This window comes from Hippocampus guttulatus, chromosome 21 (assembly GCF_054856545.1).
Source record: "Hippocampus guttulatus isolate MCC_2025c chromosome 21, RoL_Hgut_1.0, whole genome shotgun sequence".
Classification (NCBI taxonomy): Eukaryota; Metazoa; Chordata; class Actinopteri; order Syngnathiformes; family Syngnathidae; genus Hippocampus; species Hippocampus guttulatus.
Window position 1 is genome coordinate 10302602 of NC_141281.1, and position 19366 is coordinate 10321967.

The following is a 19366-nucleotide window of genomic DNA, read 5'->3' on the forward strand; positions in this document are numbered from 1 at the left end:
GGACGCATTCGATGACGGCGCAGATAAACGTTCTATTTTCATGAACAAGTCTGACAATGATCGGTATTTTTCCATCAAGCCGCACTGATTTCCTGTTCCAATGTCAAAGGATAATCGCCAACGAGCATGAATCGAAATGAATGATGTGATAGATATCTTGACACACTGCCACAATGCACGACATTGACAACATGCAACCCCCAATTAGATCAAGTACATGATTCACACCGTGGTGATAAAATACACTAAGATACATTTCACTTCAATTTTGATGCGGTTCACGACAATTGTTGTAATACGATAAAAATACGATTGAATTCATTCAATCTCGATAAGATCTGATTGACCCCACACGATACGATATAATTCTCTGTAATTATGATTTGTGATGCAAACACAATGTAAGTGACGCTAACGAGTTCAACAAGGCAATCTTAAATTGCACATCGATAAAAAAATTGGAACATCCAATTTGCTGAAGTAAATTAATTGGCAGAAAAGTCAATTGTGTGGTCAAGGAATCACAAGGCACCTTGCTGGGGGGGTGGGGGGGGGGGGGATAAGCAAGGATTCCCCTGACTCAGCCAGTTTTGAAAGTCGTCTTTCAAATCCTCATTCTTTTCCACCTAATGCGAGGAAACTTCTCCGCTTGCATAAATGCAAGGACGCACGATCCCGCAACTCTTGATGTCCCCTTCCTCCCCCTACTGTGAGCCTCCGTCTTTCATTTCACCTCCTCCGGCGCAGGGAGGACCTCGCGACCCGAGCCATAAAAGCCTTAATTGTGGTGATGAAGCATTGCCCTGTGATGACAGAGGGGATGTGTTAGGGGGAGGGGGCAGGGGGTGGGGGGGGGGGGGGGCAACTGCTCTTGTGGGAGGTATGGCGCAGCGGCCATGACGATGCGGGTGTGCTTAAACGCCACAGAAAGGTACGATAACGAGCCCGAAAGAACACCGTTGAAGCTATGCGACTCCGATTGATGATTACCGTTCGAATGAGAGTTAGTCCGTGTCAATTTTAACGTCAGAAAAATCGGAATGTTTAGTCGCCTATCAAGAGATGATCCAAGAGATGCCACATGGGTGAGGTACTTCAGGAGGTTCAGAGAACACGGGTCAGTCCGAGGACTTGCTGGAGACCAGATCCAGCCCTAGATGGATCTGGTCTTCAGTGCGTTTACTGACAAAACCTCCCTCAGCCTCAGTATTTAGAGCTTTATGTTAAATAGCGACATGGGGTGAGGGGCGGGGGGCTGTGAAAAAGAGTAGGGCAGTGTGAAAGCAGAAAATCGATTCTGATTCAGACTCTCATTCTAAAGTCTGGATATACGCCACCAAGACCTGCATAGGTATGCGTTCTTGAGTACGGGGAGGAAACCCCGACAGGGAGAAAAAGCCACAGCGGCAGACAGAAACTCCCGCAAGGCAGAAAACAATGGCCAGTCAACCTAAAGACACTGTAAAGTCATTTACAATCAAAGACCGCCTCTCATGGCGCCTGACCAGGTAGTAATTAAATTCAGTTTTTTTAACCCATTCATGCACCAATAATGAGAACCTGTAACCTGATAACATGATAAGCTGTCCCCCGAAAGGGTTAAAAGAACCGAGTTCAGACATTAACATGAGCGGATGTCCCGTCTTTGTCTTCCACGCATGGATATCAAAGCCCGGTGTTAACAGACAGCAGGTGCTCGGGGGCTTCCTAGAAATCAACGCGCTAAAAGCGAGAAGCGGGCCGGCGTCCAGACAGGAGGCAGCTGCTCACCCACTCTTCCCACCGAGTTTACCTGCGGTCACTGTGCTATCAGGTCCTGGGAGTGGTGACCTGCTCAACAGGTACAGAACGTGCACCATTTGTCCTTCTCAAGTGGTTAGTTGCAGATCAGCCTTGCAATTCACTGAACATGCTAAAAATGCTAATGAAAGCATATTTCAAGTCAAGGTTTTTTTTCCCCCAGGTACGAAGTTTTCTTTACCCATGACCGAGACACCCGACAACCCCCCCCCCCAAAAAAAAATCGCAGCGGGTGCCGTATGAGTTTATCACCAAGATTCCCTGTTGTTGTTGTTGTTGGCCTTTTTCGAAGGAAGGCAAAAGGCTGAAGCGAACCACTCAAATACTGTAACTCGGCGGTCACCCCCCCCCCCTCGATCTTTGCCCTCGCTTCCTTTTAATTAACTCGTCCACGCAGCTGCTTAATTACTCCTCTAACCTCCCTCATCAGTCGCTCGCCGGCGCGTGTCGTATTGTTATGCCCTTCATCAACGCGTGGCTACCACAGACTCATTATGGAGGAAAAAAGAGCTTTTTTTTTGGGGGGGCAGATGAGCTTGATGATGTTTTTTTGCAGAGGGAAAAAAACCCAATCGATATTATCTGAACAATCTGTTCCTCCGTTTGCCTTCTGAAGGGAATCGCTGCTCTCTGTAATCAGGCAGCTGTGTCATACACTGACAGGAAGAGCCGTAATTACATGCTTTTTTTTTTTCCCTGAGTGTGAAAGTATCCCCCCGCCGTTGTCTAGGTTACATCTTGTATTTTCCTTGGCCGCTATAAATAACGCGAGAAAAGAGCTGAACTTCAGAGGGAGCCCCCCCACTCTCCCCCCGTGATGCTACGAGTCAACAATTGGAACTCACTCTGGCATGACGAATTCAAAACTGGGGATATATTTGATTGTGGAAGCATAATGAGGCTTAGTTTATTAGCATCGCTGTTTACAACGCAGCGCCGCGTAATTCCCCTGACCTTCTCGGAAGCAATCCGACACGGATATGGATCACGACGAGGGCAGGATAGTGACCGGCAGATTTGGCCCAGAAAAGTATACACCTGTTCTGGGTGGAGTGGAGGAGCTATTACGGGTGAGGGGGTCACATGACCAAATTGTTAAATTAAAAAAAAAAATCCTTTCTCAGGTCATTGAATTGATCATAACTGGACTCTAACCAGCATGACAACGCACAGGGGGCTTGTCAGTTTACGATGGGGTCCTGACCAACATCCACTACGTCTTCTTTTTGATGAGCCGATTAAACACAAGCTCCAAATTAATGAATTCTCTTCTTATGTAGAGACAAAGATGAAGCCATCGGGATGATAAAAGTGACATCTGCAGCCACTAAATGTGACGCGGGGACTTTAAATAGCCGCTGGGCACGCTGGATTGACAGCGGCCAAAATTGTTTTAGCGTCAGGTAGTAAGGTGGCACCCTAAGGAATTCAAGCATGGGGTGGATGAGGCGCACACACACACACACACACACACACACACACACACGCACAAGGGTGAAACTGAGGACAAAAGTATGTGATGATTCAGTACCCTCCATAGGGGCCGCTAATCTTTCAGGCTAGTTTGTGCTGCTCCAAGAGGTGTCACATAAGCAAAAAGAGGTACAATAGTGACTTTGGAATGTGTTGTAGTAGACACTATAGCAGGGGTGTCAAACTCATTTTTGTCGCGGGCCACATCGGAGTTACGGTTTCCCTTGGAGGGCCGTTATGTATTTTGGGGAACCATTTAAATGTTTAATCACCTCCACATATGACAACAAATTGCTGAATAACTAGTTTTAAAATCAGAGGTCAAGAATAATGACTGTTATTGTGGATTACATATAACAATTTGAAATTTTGGTTCAGACTTTAGCAAGCATCATGGAACTTGACATGCTTGATTTGCTTTCGCGGGCCGCCTCAAATGGTGTGTGGGGCCAGATCTGGCCCCCGGGCCTTGACTTTGACACCTGTTCACTAGAGCGATATGACCATAACCATCTCTTCAGGTTTGGTGCTAGGTGGCGATAAAATAAATCCATTCTCAAAAATATACATATTTATATATTCGCATGTACAGTAAAGGCGGAAAAAGTAATGAGACATTCTGATTTATTGTCTCTGAAAGTATCAGCAGGGTGGAAAGCCCACATCAACTAATTGGAAGCTGAAAAACAACATATGCCAGGTGAGTATGTCGAGAAGCAACCAAGTTTTGAGGTGGTTCGCTTGTTGTGCTCGTGTTTGATACAGCAGCAGGGCTGAACAAACATGCTCATTAAACATTTAGCGCCATCTGACAGAAGGGACAAGGTGTGCGTGTGTGTGTGTGTGTGTGTGTGTGTGTGTGTGTGTGTGTGTGTGTGTGAACGGATTTGTACTACCGTACAGGAGCCCAAAACACATCCCCGACGTTAGCATCGAACACGGCAAACCTGAAGGATGGAGGCGAAAGTTATGACGGATCAAAGAAGTATGCATTCGAACCAATTGCGACTTCTCAGATGGCCGACATTGCTCAACGGCGCCTCCAACGCCAAGACAAGTACTTCGTACAGTATTTCTAGATCAGAGAAGAGTCATCAGGCCCTTCTGTTGCAGCGAGAAAATGTTGTCTTTCGGGTAACGTGGGACGATATTGAAAATATGGTCACTGGATTTAAAGGCCAACTGTGAAATAATGACAGAAAATCCCAGATGAAATATTGATGTCACCAGTAAAGTAATTCGACTAAATACAATAACTACAGCATGAAAAAAATGATCTCTCTTTCTTAAATTTGACAAAGTCATCGTTTTCCCAACGAGCGACAAACCAGGAAGTGCGACGTCACTTTAAAACAACAATAGCTGGGCTCACTATGGAAAGTGTACAAAGCCAGTCAGCAATCGATTTTGGAAAGCGATGTTTGAAACTTATCCGAGGGGATGCAGGTGTTTGAAGAGTTGGAGGAAGAGGAGGTTGTTGGCGAGATGGATATTGGAACAAAGATGTACGAGCCAGATGCTCAGGAGGCGGAAAATGTACCCAGACGGGCGGACATGGACTGCGGTCGGGCCAGCCGCCACTCGCAAAATTGACGTCAAGCCAGCCAGCCACCTTCAAAATAAAAGCGAGCCAACTACTGCATGCGCGTCAGTGGTTTGGATTTAATATGACCTTTCAGCTCTGACCGATCTGGCTAATTTAGCTCAACATGCTAGCAGCCATGAACGATTTCAACCGATGTTACCACTGCTATAACGATCACAAAACTGCACAAAAAGTGATTAGCTTTTTCCAGAAGTATCGTTTACGGTTCATTTGATGAGAGGGGCTAAACATCGTGGGCATATTCAACACTTATAATTGGACAAGTGGCTGTTGTGACGGAACTTAAATGTGGCCACCTTCACCCTTGAAGTTGCCCGTCTCTGATCTCGAGCATTTTCTGAGCTTGTAGTTCATGCTGGCTGCGGTGTTCCCCATGGCTGGCCACGCTGTGCTGCCTTGGCACTCCTATACGGCTCATGCTCACGTGCGCTAATGTCATGTGCTTGAGCGAGACGGCCGCCGGAATGAATGTCGGCGAGTGTGTTGGTGCTGAAAGGGATCTTTACCAACAATTGGGCCAAATGCGATGACCCTATGGTGCGGAGTGAGTGATATTTATCATTTGCTAATCGTTAATGATCCTTGTGTATGGTCAACTATTAGCATAGCGCTAGCATGCATCTATTGATGACTTAACAGATTTTGAGACACGTCAAGATTGTATTTCATGCTCCACATAGGACCACGTCATCCAGGCTGAGGTTCCCGATAATAGTTTGAACGGATTTGGCCCAGTTTGCGTATCCGACGCCGCTAATTGATCGGTTAGGAGTGGAACAAGATGTTTTAATTCGGTCTTGAGAGCGTCGCTGTTGCCGCGGATGGTGGTGATGAGGGGTGGGGGGTGATTAAGGCGAGCGGAAGCAGCAGCACATCGGTTTGGGGGTAGGCGTCAGTGAGTCAGACTGACAGGAGGCTGGCAGGGATTTACGCGGTCACATTTAATCCACGGCGAAAATGACCGGGAACCTGCCACACATTTTAAATGGTAAACAGGGAAATGAATATTTATGACATCTTTTAACTGACCTTTCGGAAACTTTTGAGGCACCCATTTCAAGAAGGATGATTTCACAAAGAGCACACCGTAATGTACTCATTAAAAAATAATATTGAAATGAAAAATAAATATTGAAATAAACAAATAATGAGCTCGCACTCTCCAGACCTATTCCAAATTCTCAGATCATCATAAATATTTTCTTCCTTATTATCTCGCAACCAGAACTTGACGGTATCAATCACTTATCAAATATTTCTGTGCAACAGAATCCTGCCTTTTTTTTAAATTGGACAAAGATTAAGCATTATTTTTTTCATAATGAATATGAATAAAAATGGGGGGGGGGGGGAAATAATCCATATCAAAGCCCTGACAGACGGTATGAAGTTTCAGGGTAGATAAATTGCTGCCTGAATGACTTTTTTTTTTTAAATACTTGACACGATAATCCGCATTAGCCTTTGGCCATTCACAATGCGGCAGAACATTTAAATAAAACATCCTAATCTCTTGTCAGTATTCCCAGAAAGAGCTGGGGGGGGGGGGGGGGATCCATATTTCCTGGGCTTTATAGTCTGGATAATTGCACAAAGTCGCTCAGTGTTGTTAATGTGCCAACGTGTTATTGAGAGGCGCGCTTTCTATCTGCCGCGAAGTCAAGCTTTATGGTGTCTATCTGTGACTTTCATGGCAACATAAATGGAGTTGTAAAGCGGACTACCCAGTGTAGGAAGAGGGGGATTTTTTTTGTTTTTTGCTTTCAAGGGCCGCTAGTCTTTATGAAGTCCTCTTTAAAACGATCGTGATTTACACATAAATGAATAAAATAAAATAAATCAGCCCCCCTGGGTGGCCCGGTGGTCCAGTGGTTAGCGCGTCGACCTCACAGTGCAGAGGTTCAATTCCAGCGTGTGGAGTTTGTATGTTCTCCAAGTGCCTGCGTGGGTTTTCTCCGGGTACTCCGGTTTCCTCCCACATTCCAAAAACATCCAAGGCAGGCTGATTGAACACTCTAAATTGCCCGTACGTGTGAGTGTGAGCGCAGACGGTTGTTCGTCTGTGTGTGCCCTGCGATTGGCTGGCAACCGGTTCAGGGTGCCCCCCTGCCTACTGCCCGAAGACGGCTGGGATCGGCTCCAGCATTCCCCGCGACCCTTGTGAGGGTAAGTGGAACGGAAAATGGATGGAGGGGAAATCAGCCCCCAAAGCTGGTTTCACATAACATAATTTAGTCCGTCTGTTATGAGCTGACCCACAGAAAAAAAAGTCTCAAGAACCCATGAACCCAAGAACCCAAAGTCCACTATCTTGGTTGGAAACATCCATTTTCTGGTCATTTGGGCCAACACTACAAAACTTCAGCAGATCCATTAAAGAAGACCCAAGAACCCATTTCTGACAAGACCTGCCCAATGAAGTTGGACTTGGGCGACAATCTTGATCAACGATCTTTCGCTATGCAGGATACGACTACTGCATTACTGATATAGTTCCAACTACAAACCCTGCATTAAAAAATTTTTTTTTAGATTTTTAGGTGTCCTACAAGAAGATATAGTCTGAACACACCCATGTTGGGATGGATCAAGTACTGCCCTGGGCCATTAATGGCCCGCCGGCCGTATGCTGCTCAACCATGCTCACGTGTTTCATAAGGGCTTGCCATCGCGTAGAAAAAGCAGACAACGCTGGAAATGGGACGGCGCGGGCGCTACTTTGCTTGGCGTCAGCAATCATCCGTCAGCATTAGCGTCGTTATTTGCTCTCCGACGCCTTATTCATTACTTGGGAAAAGAAGAACTGCGTATACTTAAGACTACATAGTGGTCTTTAGATACCGTCGCACCCTTTTAAGAGGAAATGATTGCACAACAAGAATACTTGGGGGAAATCATCGCCGGGGTGCTGCCAGAAGTGGCGGCCAAGCGCCGTTAAGCCCGAGCCCCGAGCTGCTGCGGGAAAGAGTCAACGCGGCGAGTGATTTGGGAGCAAAGGTGAACGGAAGGACACTTAAGTGGCGAGCCAAGTGAGACCAGCGGATTTCACACAAGAGGAAGCGTGAAGGGTGGAGTCAAGAGCGTACAATGGGAGCTCTATTTACGGAATTAATTGGTTCTGGAAGAAATTTCTTAACTCGAAAATGTTGTAAGTAGAGACGCGTTTACCATGTAAATGCCCTAATCCGTTCCAAACACCCCCAAAATTCAGACATAAATGTTTTCTAAAGCATAAAAATGCATCGAAATATGTAACAAATAATGTTACAATGAGATTATTGCACAATAAATGAGAGTTGTGGATAATCTGAAAAACAAAGAACAGAATAAAGAATAAAAATGATGGTCCTTCCTTCCTTCCTTCCTTCCTTCCTGGGCAATCGGCCCCCGTCAGGGACTTGCCCCCCCTCCCGGGTCCCACACCCGGTACGACTCTCGCTGGTGCCCCGCGAGGTTCACACTCAGTGCGGGCCCCGGAAGGGCCCTCGCCTGATGTTTGTTTAAGGAGGGTTGTGGGGCGGCTACTCCCACTTCCCTCCGTTCCAGCGGTGTGAGCCCTGGGCGCCTCACCTTCCGGTGAGGCCCCACCTCCTCCCCCGCCGGCTGGTGGGCATTTAGCCGCAACTGGGGCCCAAGAGCCCCGGCGTTCCCCCCTCGCGCCACTTGGAGGCATCCCACCACGCGAGGTAAAAATGATGGTCAATTAACTTTTAACTGCATCCTCACCATTTTTTTTTGCCCTCTTTCGTGCATGTTCTCTCTCAGAATTGGTTTTGCCTGGCGTTTTCTCAAGAACTGATCCAATGACGTTTGCTTTTGTCGGCTTTTAACAATCCTTCGAAAATGTCAGAGGCAAACGTTAGCATAGTGAGCGATCGCCCGAACACCTTTTCTGGGTGATTCACAGTTAAACGTATCGGAACGCCTCATGGACCGAGAGACGAATGACGAGGACGCTGCATAAACACATATCTATCTAGCTACACACACAAACACGTACGGTAGAGGTCCCTCTTAGCCAATGGGATGCCAGGAAGATGCTCGGCAATAGCCAATGGCAGAGCAGCTATCAGTTTGTTGCGTTCATGAAACTGCGACTAGCAGCCCTTCGTGTATTTCTACCTACCGTCTCTTGGAATTTATTTTGTAATAAGAGCCAAAATTTTCCTGTTGAGGCATTTCCTGACTTGAAAATTTCGTATGAAGAGACGCTCGTAAGTAGAGGTACCACTCTACTCGTAGTTCGGAGCCAAGCATCCGTCAAGAACAATGCCTTCAAAATAAAAGTACGTAACTATCACCATAATTATATCAAATGACAATTTTTGTTTATTTATGAATGGATACATCACACACACACACACACACATTTCTTCAGGGAGCTAAATCCATTACATATGTTTTAAAACTTGAATTAATGATTTTAAATATTGCTACACGATAAGTAGCAGAATCCCGTGCATTGGTTAACAAGTGGCTGCAACCCCTTTTAACCTAATTTATTCTGCCCCCCCTTGGGGTTTATTTTTAAATAATGGCTTTCCAAGCAAGTCGTCCTTCGGCTGCTGAAGTGCAGTAAAAAAATAATATGCCTGATAGGACTGGAAGAGACATTTGTCTTCCTTTTTGCACACCAACACAAAAGCCGCCCTGTCTGCTTCTCCTCAGAATATCTTCAGCAGTGGAGGAAGGCGAGATGATTAAATCTTTAAATGGGATATCGCGTAGGCACAGCGAATAAGACCGAATAAGTTCAACTTCACCCTGACCTCACTAGGAAGGCTTAAAAAAAAAAAAAAAGTATTAAAACACGCGGAAATCAAAAGGAGGCACAGAAGCTGAGCGAAAACGTTTCCCCGGGAATTTGCATGTGAGGTCGGTGGTGTGGCGGGGTGGCGACGTACCAGCTGCTCTGCCTTCTCACGTCGCCCGGGCAGAGACGAAGCCCTTTCTCGGTGTCGATAAGTCATCGGCGGTGCGGGCGGCGGTCGCCGTGGCAACGGCACAAAAACGAGCGCTCTTTGCATTTGCGCGGAGTTGCTTCGAGTGACGATCATATTTTAGGTGTGTAAAGTGTGGGGGGCGGGCGGGGGGTCAAACTTCCACATCAGAGTTACAATTCCCTCATTGTGACTGCTAATCATATAACTGTGACATGAAAAGAACAAATCAATTCGGCAAGAAATACGAGGAGGACGGTGTCTGATTTAGAGGGTCACGGAAAAAATGCTCTGGCTGCCCTGATATGGTCCCCGGGGCCTTAAGTTTGACACCTGTGAGTTTCAAGTGTACGCTAACTATAAATGTATGAGGCAAGCGTAACATTAGGGTCAGTTTAAGGCCAGATCTGGATAAGGGGTTGGATTTGGTGTTGGGGCATTTTGGGCATTGATAAAGGCGGTAGAGTTCGGAGTAGGGCATTTTTTTCAGGTCGTCCGTAAATGGTATAATCAGAAGGGAGTCACTTGGAAAACAAATTGTCAAGGGGCACTGAATTGGAACCTGCAGTGTAAATCCAGAGCTAGAGGGCTCCGCTTTGGACCGCAGGGGGGGACCAAAGGTTTACACATTTCACTTTAGGGTTCGGAGTATTGTTCCGGGTCGTCAGTAAATGGAAATCAGAAGGGAGTCGCTTGGAAAACAAATTGTGAAGGGGCACTCAATTGGAACCTAGAGTGTAAATCCAGAGCTGGGGGGCACGGGGGGGGGGGGCTGCTTTGGACCGCAGGGGGACCAAAGGTTTCTACATTTCACCGATAAGCACTTTGATGAATGCCGAAGGTGATCGATGGGACGCCAAAATGGAACGACGCCGCTTTGAATTGAAATCAGCTGCACTCCAAGGCAGGGAAATCCAGCGTCGTCCCCTCGAGAGGCAAGAAGCGACGAGAAGAAGCAGCGCGGGGGAAGCCAAAGAGCTTTCGGAGGACGTGAAGGCGATGTTGCTAAAAAGCTTTTCGAGCACAGGCCCGTGAGAGCGGCTGCCCGGGTGTTACGGTGCGAGAGAGAAAGCGGAAGGGAAGGCGAAGGCTTCGGCAAGGCGGTGGCGAGCGAGCGAGGGAGGGAGGGAGGATGGGAGATGTCAAGGTGGCAATAACTTCCTATACTAGAGAGAGAGGAGGGTTGGGGGTGGGGGGTGGGGGTGGAGAAGCTGAGCTCAGTGTTTTTTATTTTCAAATAAAAAGCTGCGCGTGTCTGCACAAGGGCGCACGGTGTGTTACAAAGTCCGCAAGCTTGTGCGTGCGATCGCCGGCGCATGTAATGGACACCTAGTGGTTCACGGGAATGATCACTTTGCCCCTCTACCGCTGCGCCCCCCCTCCCACAGCCGCCGCTGGGGACGATGAGAGTGACACTAAACGAGGAACGGGAGGGACTGCGAGGAATGAGGAAGGCAGGACGAAGAGGCAACGCATTATGCTCTTACTCTGCAAAATTCCGTCTTTTTTATTTTTATTTTTTAAACCTTTGAGGGACAGCGGTTACAGCAGTGGACATCTTATGGACAATTTTTGTCATGGGCCACATTGTAGTTTCGGTTTCCCTTGGAGGGCCATTATGAATTTTGGGAAACCTTAGAAATGTTTAATCCCCTCCACATATTACATACACAGCGCACAACAAATTGATGCATGACTAGTTTTAAAATCAGAAGTCAAGAAAAATGACTGTTATTGTGGATTGCAAATGACAATTTGAAATTTTGGTTCAGACTGTGGCAAGCATGATGGAACTTGACATGCTTGATTTGCTTTCGCGGGCCACATAAAATGAGGTGGCGGGCCAGATCCGGCCCCCGGGCCTTGACTTTGACACCAGTGTTTTATGTTATCAGGTTACAGGGCGCATGAGAGGGCTAAACAAAAAATGATATGTTTCTAAACTTGTTAGAGCTCGAGAGAGTGAAGCTTCATTCCCGAGTTAAACGCATTTTAATTTGGTCATGATCCAAATGAATATTGTCAAGACTTATTTTTTATGATTCTTTTTTTTAAATGCATATTTATATGAGATCTAATTGAAATTGTTTTGCCGAGGCCAACTCCGCACTGTCTCTTTCCCCAAAACGCTGCAAAGAAACGACCAGGTACCCCTCGCCATTTCCCAATCGTTCTAATTGATAAATCACGGCACACGTGCGGCGAGGGGGGCCCTCGAGCTGTAATTCTTCCACGTGTGAGCCCTCTGTGGTAATCAAGTAAATGAAAGTGAGTGTGGTGGAAGGGTTCGTTTTAGCAAAGCAAAGCAAAGCAAAAATAAAAAATAAAAGAACGCTCGCTCAGTTTTACGGTCGAATAAATGAAGTCACGGCAGCTATCGTTCTGTTCTCTCTCAATTCCAACCCGTAAGATTTGATTTGATCTCATTTTGAGGGATCGGGCGATTATGTTTTCATTGCAGCTGGGGCTAATTGACATCGACAAACGGCGCTTGGCCGCATCGGTGGCTCGGGTCGAAAGCAACCTCCCGTGCACTCTCACAAGTTCCCTTTCAACTCCGGCTGAGGAAAACGCTCCTTTATTTACTCGAAACGCAGCTTCGGCGCGATCAATACCGGCCCTCTTTGCTTTGAATACGACCTTGGGATGCGCCTGTTGGGATGCGCACATTCTCGGTAAAAAAAAAACCTACATTTCAAGCACTTTTGGAAACAAGTTCTGCAAGCTCTGAAGTGTATCGCCAACACCGAGCCAGAAACGTGTCGCAATCGCATCTGAAGTTAGACAGGAAGTATTCCCACCAATGGATTTCCGTCAAACAGAAATTCCCTCACCCGGAATAAAAACCTACGCATTAAAATTTCGACTACGATATTACATTAACAATCGATTCACAACAACAGAAGTTCCAGAAGTTACGTCCTGTCCGATCGTTAGCATCCAAACGAAGAGGAACGGTATAATGACCGCGGAAAAGAAATCTGACTAGCTGATCAGAGTGAATTGCTCGTGGCTCGACGGACAGTTGAGTAAACGAACGTTTCCTGGAATTCTTTACCTGTTATCGTGAAAAAAATATATACAGTCAAACCTCGGTTTTCGTCCGTAATCCGTTCCAGAAGGCTGTTCGAAAACCGAAACCAGCGACACGAGGAAGGGTCACTTCCTCGTATAAGGAAGGCGAGAGGAGTCAAATGGTGCATTCAGGTGCGCTCAGTTTGTTCGAGAACCGAAATTTGTTCCTCATCCGAGGGTTAAAAAACTCGAAATTTTTGGTCGAAAACCGAATTGGTCGAGAACCGAGACGTTCGAAAACCAAAGTTTGCCTGTATATAAGAATAATAATTGCTATCTGGACGGCTAATTAGAGTGAAGGCGAGTTCCATAGCGCTAGGACTTCGAAGCGTCCCGTGGCTGCCTTCAAAAGTTTTTTTCTTCATTTTCCTGAAAGTTTTTGGACCATATCGTTTTGCATTTTATTGCAAGTTGCTCCGAGAGCCTCGAAATGAAATTTCTGTCTGTATTTCTATGTGTGGCGTGAACAAATGTTTAAAAATAACAGGCAGAAATGTCAAGAATAAACAATCATGTCTGAGAAAACGCTCTTGGATATTGACTGGAGAAGCAGATGCTGGCTGCTGAATGCAATCTGTCACCTTATTATGACATCATTGATTACATCACCCCTGCTGTCAACCAGTTCAGGGTGTCTTCCCCCTCCACCCCCACCACTCCGTCGACTGCCCGACGACAGCTGGCATAAGCTCCAGCACGCCCCGCGACCCCCGTTGATGGTGACAAGGGTGGGTCTTTTTGGCACTCGAACGACAACATAATGAGCTCGAACCCGACATCCGAACTGTTACCCCGCCCCCCCCCCCCCGAACCCGTATTGTTATAATAATCCCAAATGCAAAGTCCTGACCTGAACTCCTATACATCGAATCCCTGTCTCCACATCTTTCATCCCTGTCACTCACACCTTTAACCCCAAACCCATGCATCTGCACTTTTTTACCTGCATCTTTATCTTGAGCCGCTCGCTCGCTCGCTCACACGGTTGCGCGCGCAAAAGCTGCAGCATTCGACCATTTCTCACTCTGTGACCGTTTCATTCATTATTCATGCAAAATGATTTGCAAAGATCCAACTCAGCATCCTAGCGGGAGGGGGGTGGGGGGGGGGGTGCAACTCCGGCATCTCTGACATCTCTCTCCTCGTTATTATTTGCCCTCGACGATGACATTCTAGCGATGCTTTCTTTCATTTCATTGGAATGGCTTGAGTGGACGATCAGAGTGGATCCGGTTCAACTTCAAGTTGCTACTCTCCCGAGGAAGGAACTGTTGCATCACTTCCTCGTTGGCGTCAAAGTTTCCCTCACGGGGACTGTAAAGGATTATCCTCTCATCATATTAATTTGATCACTTGGGCTCAACGTGACCCTGCTGAAAAAACAAACAAAAAAAAAACCAAACCCTCAGTTCTCACATGATTGACCTTTACAAGTGCAACGCAAGTGCGCCGAGAGTTTCGCACCCAAGACGAGATGACTGCGGTGACATCCCAAACATTGCTCAAGTGGCTCTGTACGCGCAAGCTTAGCGCCGGCATGTTTTCACCGACGCCTTTCAAAAGTTCAAACCCTTGGCCTCTAAAAAGGCTTCCCCTGACCTCACGGCGCAGCCATCCAAAGTCTATTTTCAAATGAACTCTCCGCGGCACGATCACACGATGCGAGCCATTTTAACTCATTCAGTACAAGCCAATTCTGGACCAAGTCTGAAAAGACGTTTAAAAACGTCTTTGGGAGTGAATGAGTTAAGTGACATTCTAGCTCTCCGCCCAAAAGCGCTCAGAAAAAAACGTCAATGCATTCAGAAGATGGGGCGGGATTTCCCTTCAGGAGGCTTCCCCCGCATACTGTACATGTCGGGAGAAAGATGGACTGCTTGGATATAAATAGCAGCTGCCATTTTGAATCGAAGGGAGTTAGCTTTCGATTCGAGATCAGCGTCTGGCCCGCCATTTAAGCGCTGTTTGTCTCAATGCAATTAACCTCGGAGAGCATTCTTGGCAATCACAAATCACTTTGCGCAGGAATAACGACACTTCTTGTTTGCTGTGGTTTACGCGGGAACAGGGTGGACTTTTCAGCCTGGCTCGCTATGATTTCCCATTTAATCTAAGCTTCGATATGGATCGTCTTTTTTTTTTTTTTTTTTTTTAATCAGTCTCGGCAATCCTATGAGGCTCAAACGGGCGCGCCGCAACGTCGAGGCCACCCCCCTCTGACAATAAATACAGTGACATCTCCTTCAACTCCTCCGCTACTCAATTCGGTCGGTCAGCCTTGATGAAATCCAATCACCGGTCATATACGTCAGGTCTCAAGTATCCTGATCTCATCAGGGCAAGGCACTGGCGGTGTGGGATTATATTCCAGGTCAAGCGGATCAAAAAGAAGAGGGTGAATGAAGTGTTTGGTTTTTATCAAATTGTAGTGCACTGGTGTCAAAGTCAAGGCCCCGTGGGCCAGATCTGGCCCGCCGCCTCATTTTATGTGGCCCGCGAAAGCAAATCAAGCATGGCAAGTTCCACGAAGCTTGCTAAAGTCTGAACCGACATTTCAAATTGTCATATGTAATCCACAATAACAGTCATTTTGATTGACTTCTGACGGTGCTACTCCAGACCAAATTAAGGACCATGATGTCACCCATTTTCGATACTGTTTGACTTCATTAGGCTTGCGGGTCAGGCAAGAGGTGTTCATTTTGTTGTTGTTTTTTTTGCATACACAATGCCCCCCCCCCCAAATGCAAATTCCCTTGTTCATGAAAAAAGCCACCCGATACAGTCTTAAAGACGTTTCAAAACAACACAAAAGGGACTGGAAAAATGTTGCAAAAAGCCAATGTGTCATCATTTGCCACTGGCTGAAATGAAGCCCATAAAGGTGTGCTGAGTGCTCTTGTGATGTGCTGACATCAGATATGATGTTTCAAACTTCCAAACAAATGTTGAGGCAGATTCTTTGCAGAAACTCCCCATTTTCAAAGGTTTGGGTTGTTCGGATTTCAAGGTACTGCTGTCACCAGTTCTCACAGTAGCAGGCTCATATTTGCTGTACAGTTGTACCTCTACTGACGAAAGTCTCTTAATACGAAATGTTCTAGTCCTTGGATCAGTTCTTGACAAAACGACAGGCAAAAACCAATTCTGAGAGAGAACATGCACTAAAGAGGGCAAAACAAATGATGAGGATGCAGTTAAAAGTTAAATGACCATTTTTATTCTATATTCTTAGTTGTTTTTTTTTTTTACATGATGCACAACTCTCATTTATTGTGCAATAATCTCATTGTAATATGTATTTGTTACATATTTCGATGCATTTTTATGCTTTAGAAAACATTTATGTCTGAATTATGAGGGTGTTTGGGACGGATTAGGGGATTTACGTGGAAAACGCGTCTCTGCCGACAAATTTTTCTACTTCAGAAATTCCTTCCAGAACCAATTGATTTCGTAAGTAGAGGTAGCACGCAAATAAGGTTCTCATCGTTCCACGTAAAGAGGAAACCTATGAGACGGGTTGGTATCGCGACGCGATCGCACTCGTCCTTTCGATTCCCTACCTTGGCAGCGACAGAGGAGCCAGGCTTCTCCAGGAGATCCCACAGCTTCTTCCTCTTCTCCGGGCAGCAGGTGTTGTCGAACTCGCTGTCGCCATCACGTTCCCTCATGGTCTCCGCCTCCCTGCGTAGCTCCTCGTTCATCTGCTCCTTCTTCTGGTGGTAGCGAGCCTGGCAGCAGGACTCCAGGTAGATCTCATCGATCCCCCAGAAGTCCAACTCCTGGCCGAAGGAAAGGGCGCACATCTCCTCCATCATGTGCAACTTGCCCGTGCGGTAAAAATTCAGGATCGAGGTGAAAGCCCCTGGGTGGCGGTCAAAGAAGTACTCGTTGTCGTTCAGGCTGTAGTCGTCACACACCTCCATCAGGGACTCATGCGTGTTGCAGTCCCGCAGCTTGCCGAGGCGGGTCCTCGGCAGCCGATCCAGAGTCCGCCACAGGACTTCGTGGTTGAGTCCGCCGACGTTCAAGCGGACCCGGCGGGAGCGGGCTTTGGTGCGGATGATGTCGATGGGCTCCGGCGGCACAGAGGGAAGGGGTGGAACGTAGGCGGGCTTGAGCCCGGCTGGTCCCAGTTTCTCAGCCATGGCGGCGGAGAAGACCCAAAAGACTTGTGAGGGTTTCAAAAAGTCCACCAGAAAGAGCCTACAAAAGGGCGCCGGGTCCTTTTAAGGCAAGTCTCTCCATGGCTGAGGAAATAGAGCAAAACATTTGAATGATGAAACATCCAGTGGTTTTACAAATTCACTCGCCGACACTGGTAATGACCTCGCTTCATCAAGTCTCCGGGAACGCGGTGGCCGGAATCACTCGTTGCTTTAAAAGTCAATATTTCTTGTGGAGGGTGGGATGAAAGCTCCACTCGAGAAGACGAATCATCGTTGTTGTCATTGATGTTACCGCTTTGTACATTGGCTGAGAAAATGTGTCCTCTGCATTAAAAAAAAAAACTCACGTTACATTCCTTGCTCCAGAACAGCAATGCTGTTTTCTCTGTTCATTTTACAATTTGAATTAAGCGTCTTTGATGTCCGAGCTCTTTGTGATGTACAAGGAAAACCTGAAGGTGTCTCATTATGAAACGCCATCTTTGTTGTCATGAATGATACACACTGTACTTTTTTTTTTTTGCTGTTGCAAAATTTTAACCCAACAGTTATGCTTGCATATCAAGAACAAAAATAATATTACTGGTGACTATTTAATTAACCCACGTCACGCATAATTATTCAAGCATCGGGAATAAATACTGTTTACGTGGTTTGGGTTACAGATGGACGAATATATTACATTCATAACTCCATTACTCAGAATTTCAATTATATGGTCCTAATAATGTCATAATAATGTCTACTTAATTATAACTATTACTTGACTAGTGCTTAGAAAAAAAAATCAGTTGAAAGTAACAGGAAGGTTAAAATGGGTTGAAGTTGCATCCGTAACATAACAGCAATTTCCACAAAATGTCAGTAAAAAAACAAACCAAAACATATTTTATGTCATTCTTAATTTAATTACCATTCATTTCAGTCAATATTGAGTGTATTGACTTTAAAGTGGCTTTAAAGTTCAAAATCTGACGGGTAACATGACAGATCTAAGGGCTAACTTATCACACGATCGAAGCTTGAGCATTCATTCTCCAAAAATGACAAGCGCAAATTGTACGTTTTCAAAATTGGTTCACGACACGGAACCCTCGGGTGACATTTCGTTCTCCAAAAGAAGTTTCTTTTTTTAAGTCATTCAGTACCATAATTCTGGACCAAGTCTGAAAAGACGTTTAAAAACGTCTTTGGGAGTGAATGAGTTAATGGGGGTGAGGGTGTTGTGCCTTGCTCAAGGGCACCCCAGTCCTATGTGTGAACCTGCACCCCCTTTGAGGTTTTCTGAACCACTCCACCAAGGCTCCCACTCATCATCTCATTGATGAAGTCAATGTGAAACAAGTGATGCAAACGGGGAATAAAATCACATTTACTTCCGCTTGACTGGCAGAACAAACGTCTCGTTCTCCTGGCTTGTGACAGTGAGCATTCAGTCATGCAACAGTTCCCCCCCAAATTTGTGAATCTTATTAAAGTGATGTTTCTCCTCCAAAACGCAAGAGGCACGAGAAATTTTTTCCTTCTTCTTTGCATCATAGCGTCGCACCGGCTGCATGCCAACCGTTTTAGCTGCTCTGAAACAACGTCGAACGGGTCTTACCTAGCCAAGATAAGTCGCATTTGTCCATGCAAAGTCCTTCCATCTAGGCGGGATTTCCCCCACCACCACCCCACCCCCCCCACACCCTAGTCCTCCTCCTCCTCTGTGTACAGTCAAGCTTCCGCGGCCGAGAGTGATCCGCAGGCACCGTGCGGAGACCGCGCGCCAGGCATGCTGTCGACTCGAGTGCGCTGGTGTGTGCGCATTCCAAACATCTTCCTCCTAATGCTCCAACATTGCCCAAAGAGAGAGAAAAATAAAAGTCCCGCCTCCATCCGCACGCGCTCGCTTGTTGCGATCACTTGCGGGAGAAGGCAGGGAGGGGAGTTCAGGGAGGAGGGTGCGCAGAAGCGAAAGCGCCCAGCTGTAGTCCGGTGGAGTGGGCACACACACACCAAAGGGAGCTGAGAGGGGCTGCAGCACCTCCCTGGCGAGAGGTGAGCTGACTGGCCACCACTAGGCGGATCGCGTTTACAGGCAGGGTGGTGGTGGTGGTGGTGGTGGGTGGGGTGGAGGGGGGGTGTTGCACACAATTGCGTAAACGTTGTGTGGGAAGTGAGCCCCGCAGGAGCCGGCGTGGACACACAAGCTGTTGATGCCGTATGACAGACTTTTAACATCACAAACTTGATGAATCAGCAGATTTGATGAGGACATATGGAGTGACAGATAACCGTGGTGTAGACCACCAGGTACT

The 19366-nt window shown here is 46.6% G+C and overlaps 1 protein-coding gene across 1 annotated transcript in view; it reads right to left on the bottom strand.

Annotated features, from left to right (window-relative positions):
• Nucleotides 1–18745, bottom strand: part of kcnb2b (potassium voltage-gated channel subfamily B member 2b) — a 48291-nt gene extending 29546 nt beyond the window's left edge. Inside the window, exons 1-2 of the mRNA XM_086102462.1 lie at nt 18670–18745; nt 16461–17147 (exon numbers count right to left, since the gene is read on the bottom strand). Coding sequence (XP_085958588.1) covers nt 16461–17045 — 585 coding nt within the window. The 5' untranslated portion in view covers nt 17046–17147; nt 18670–18745. The remainder of the gene's footprint in view (nt 1–16460; nt 17148–18669) is intronic.
• Between the last annotated feature and the right edge of the window lie 621 nt (nt 18746–19366).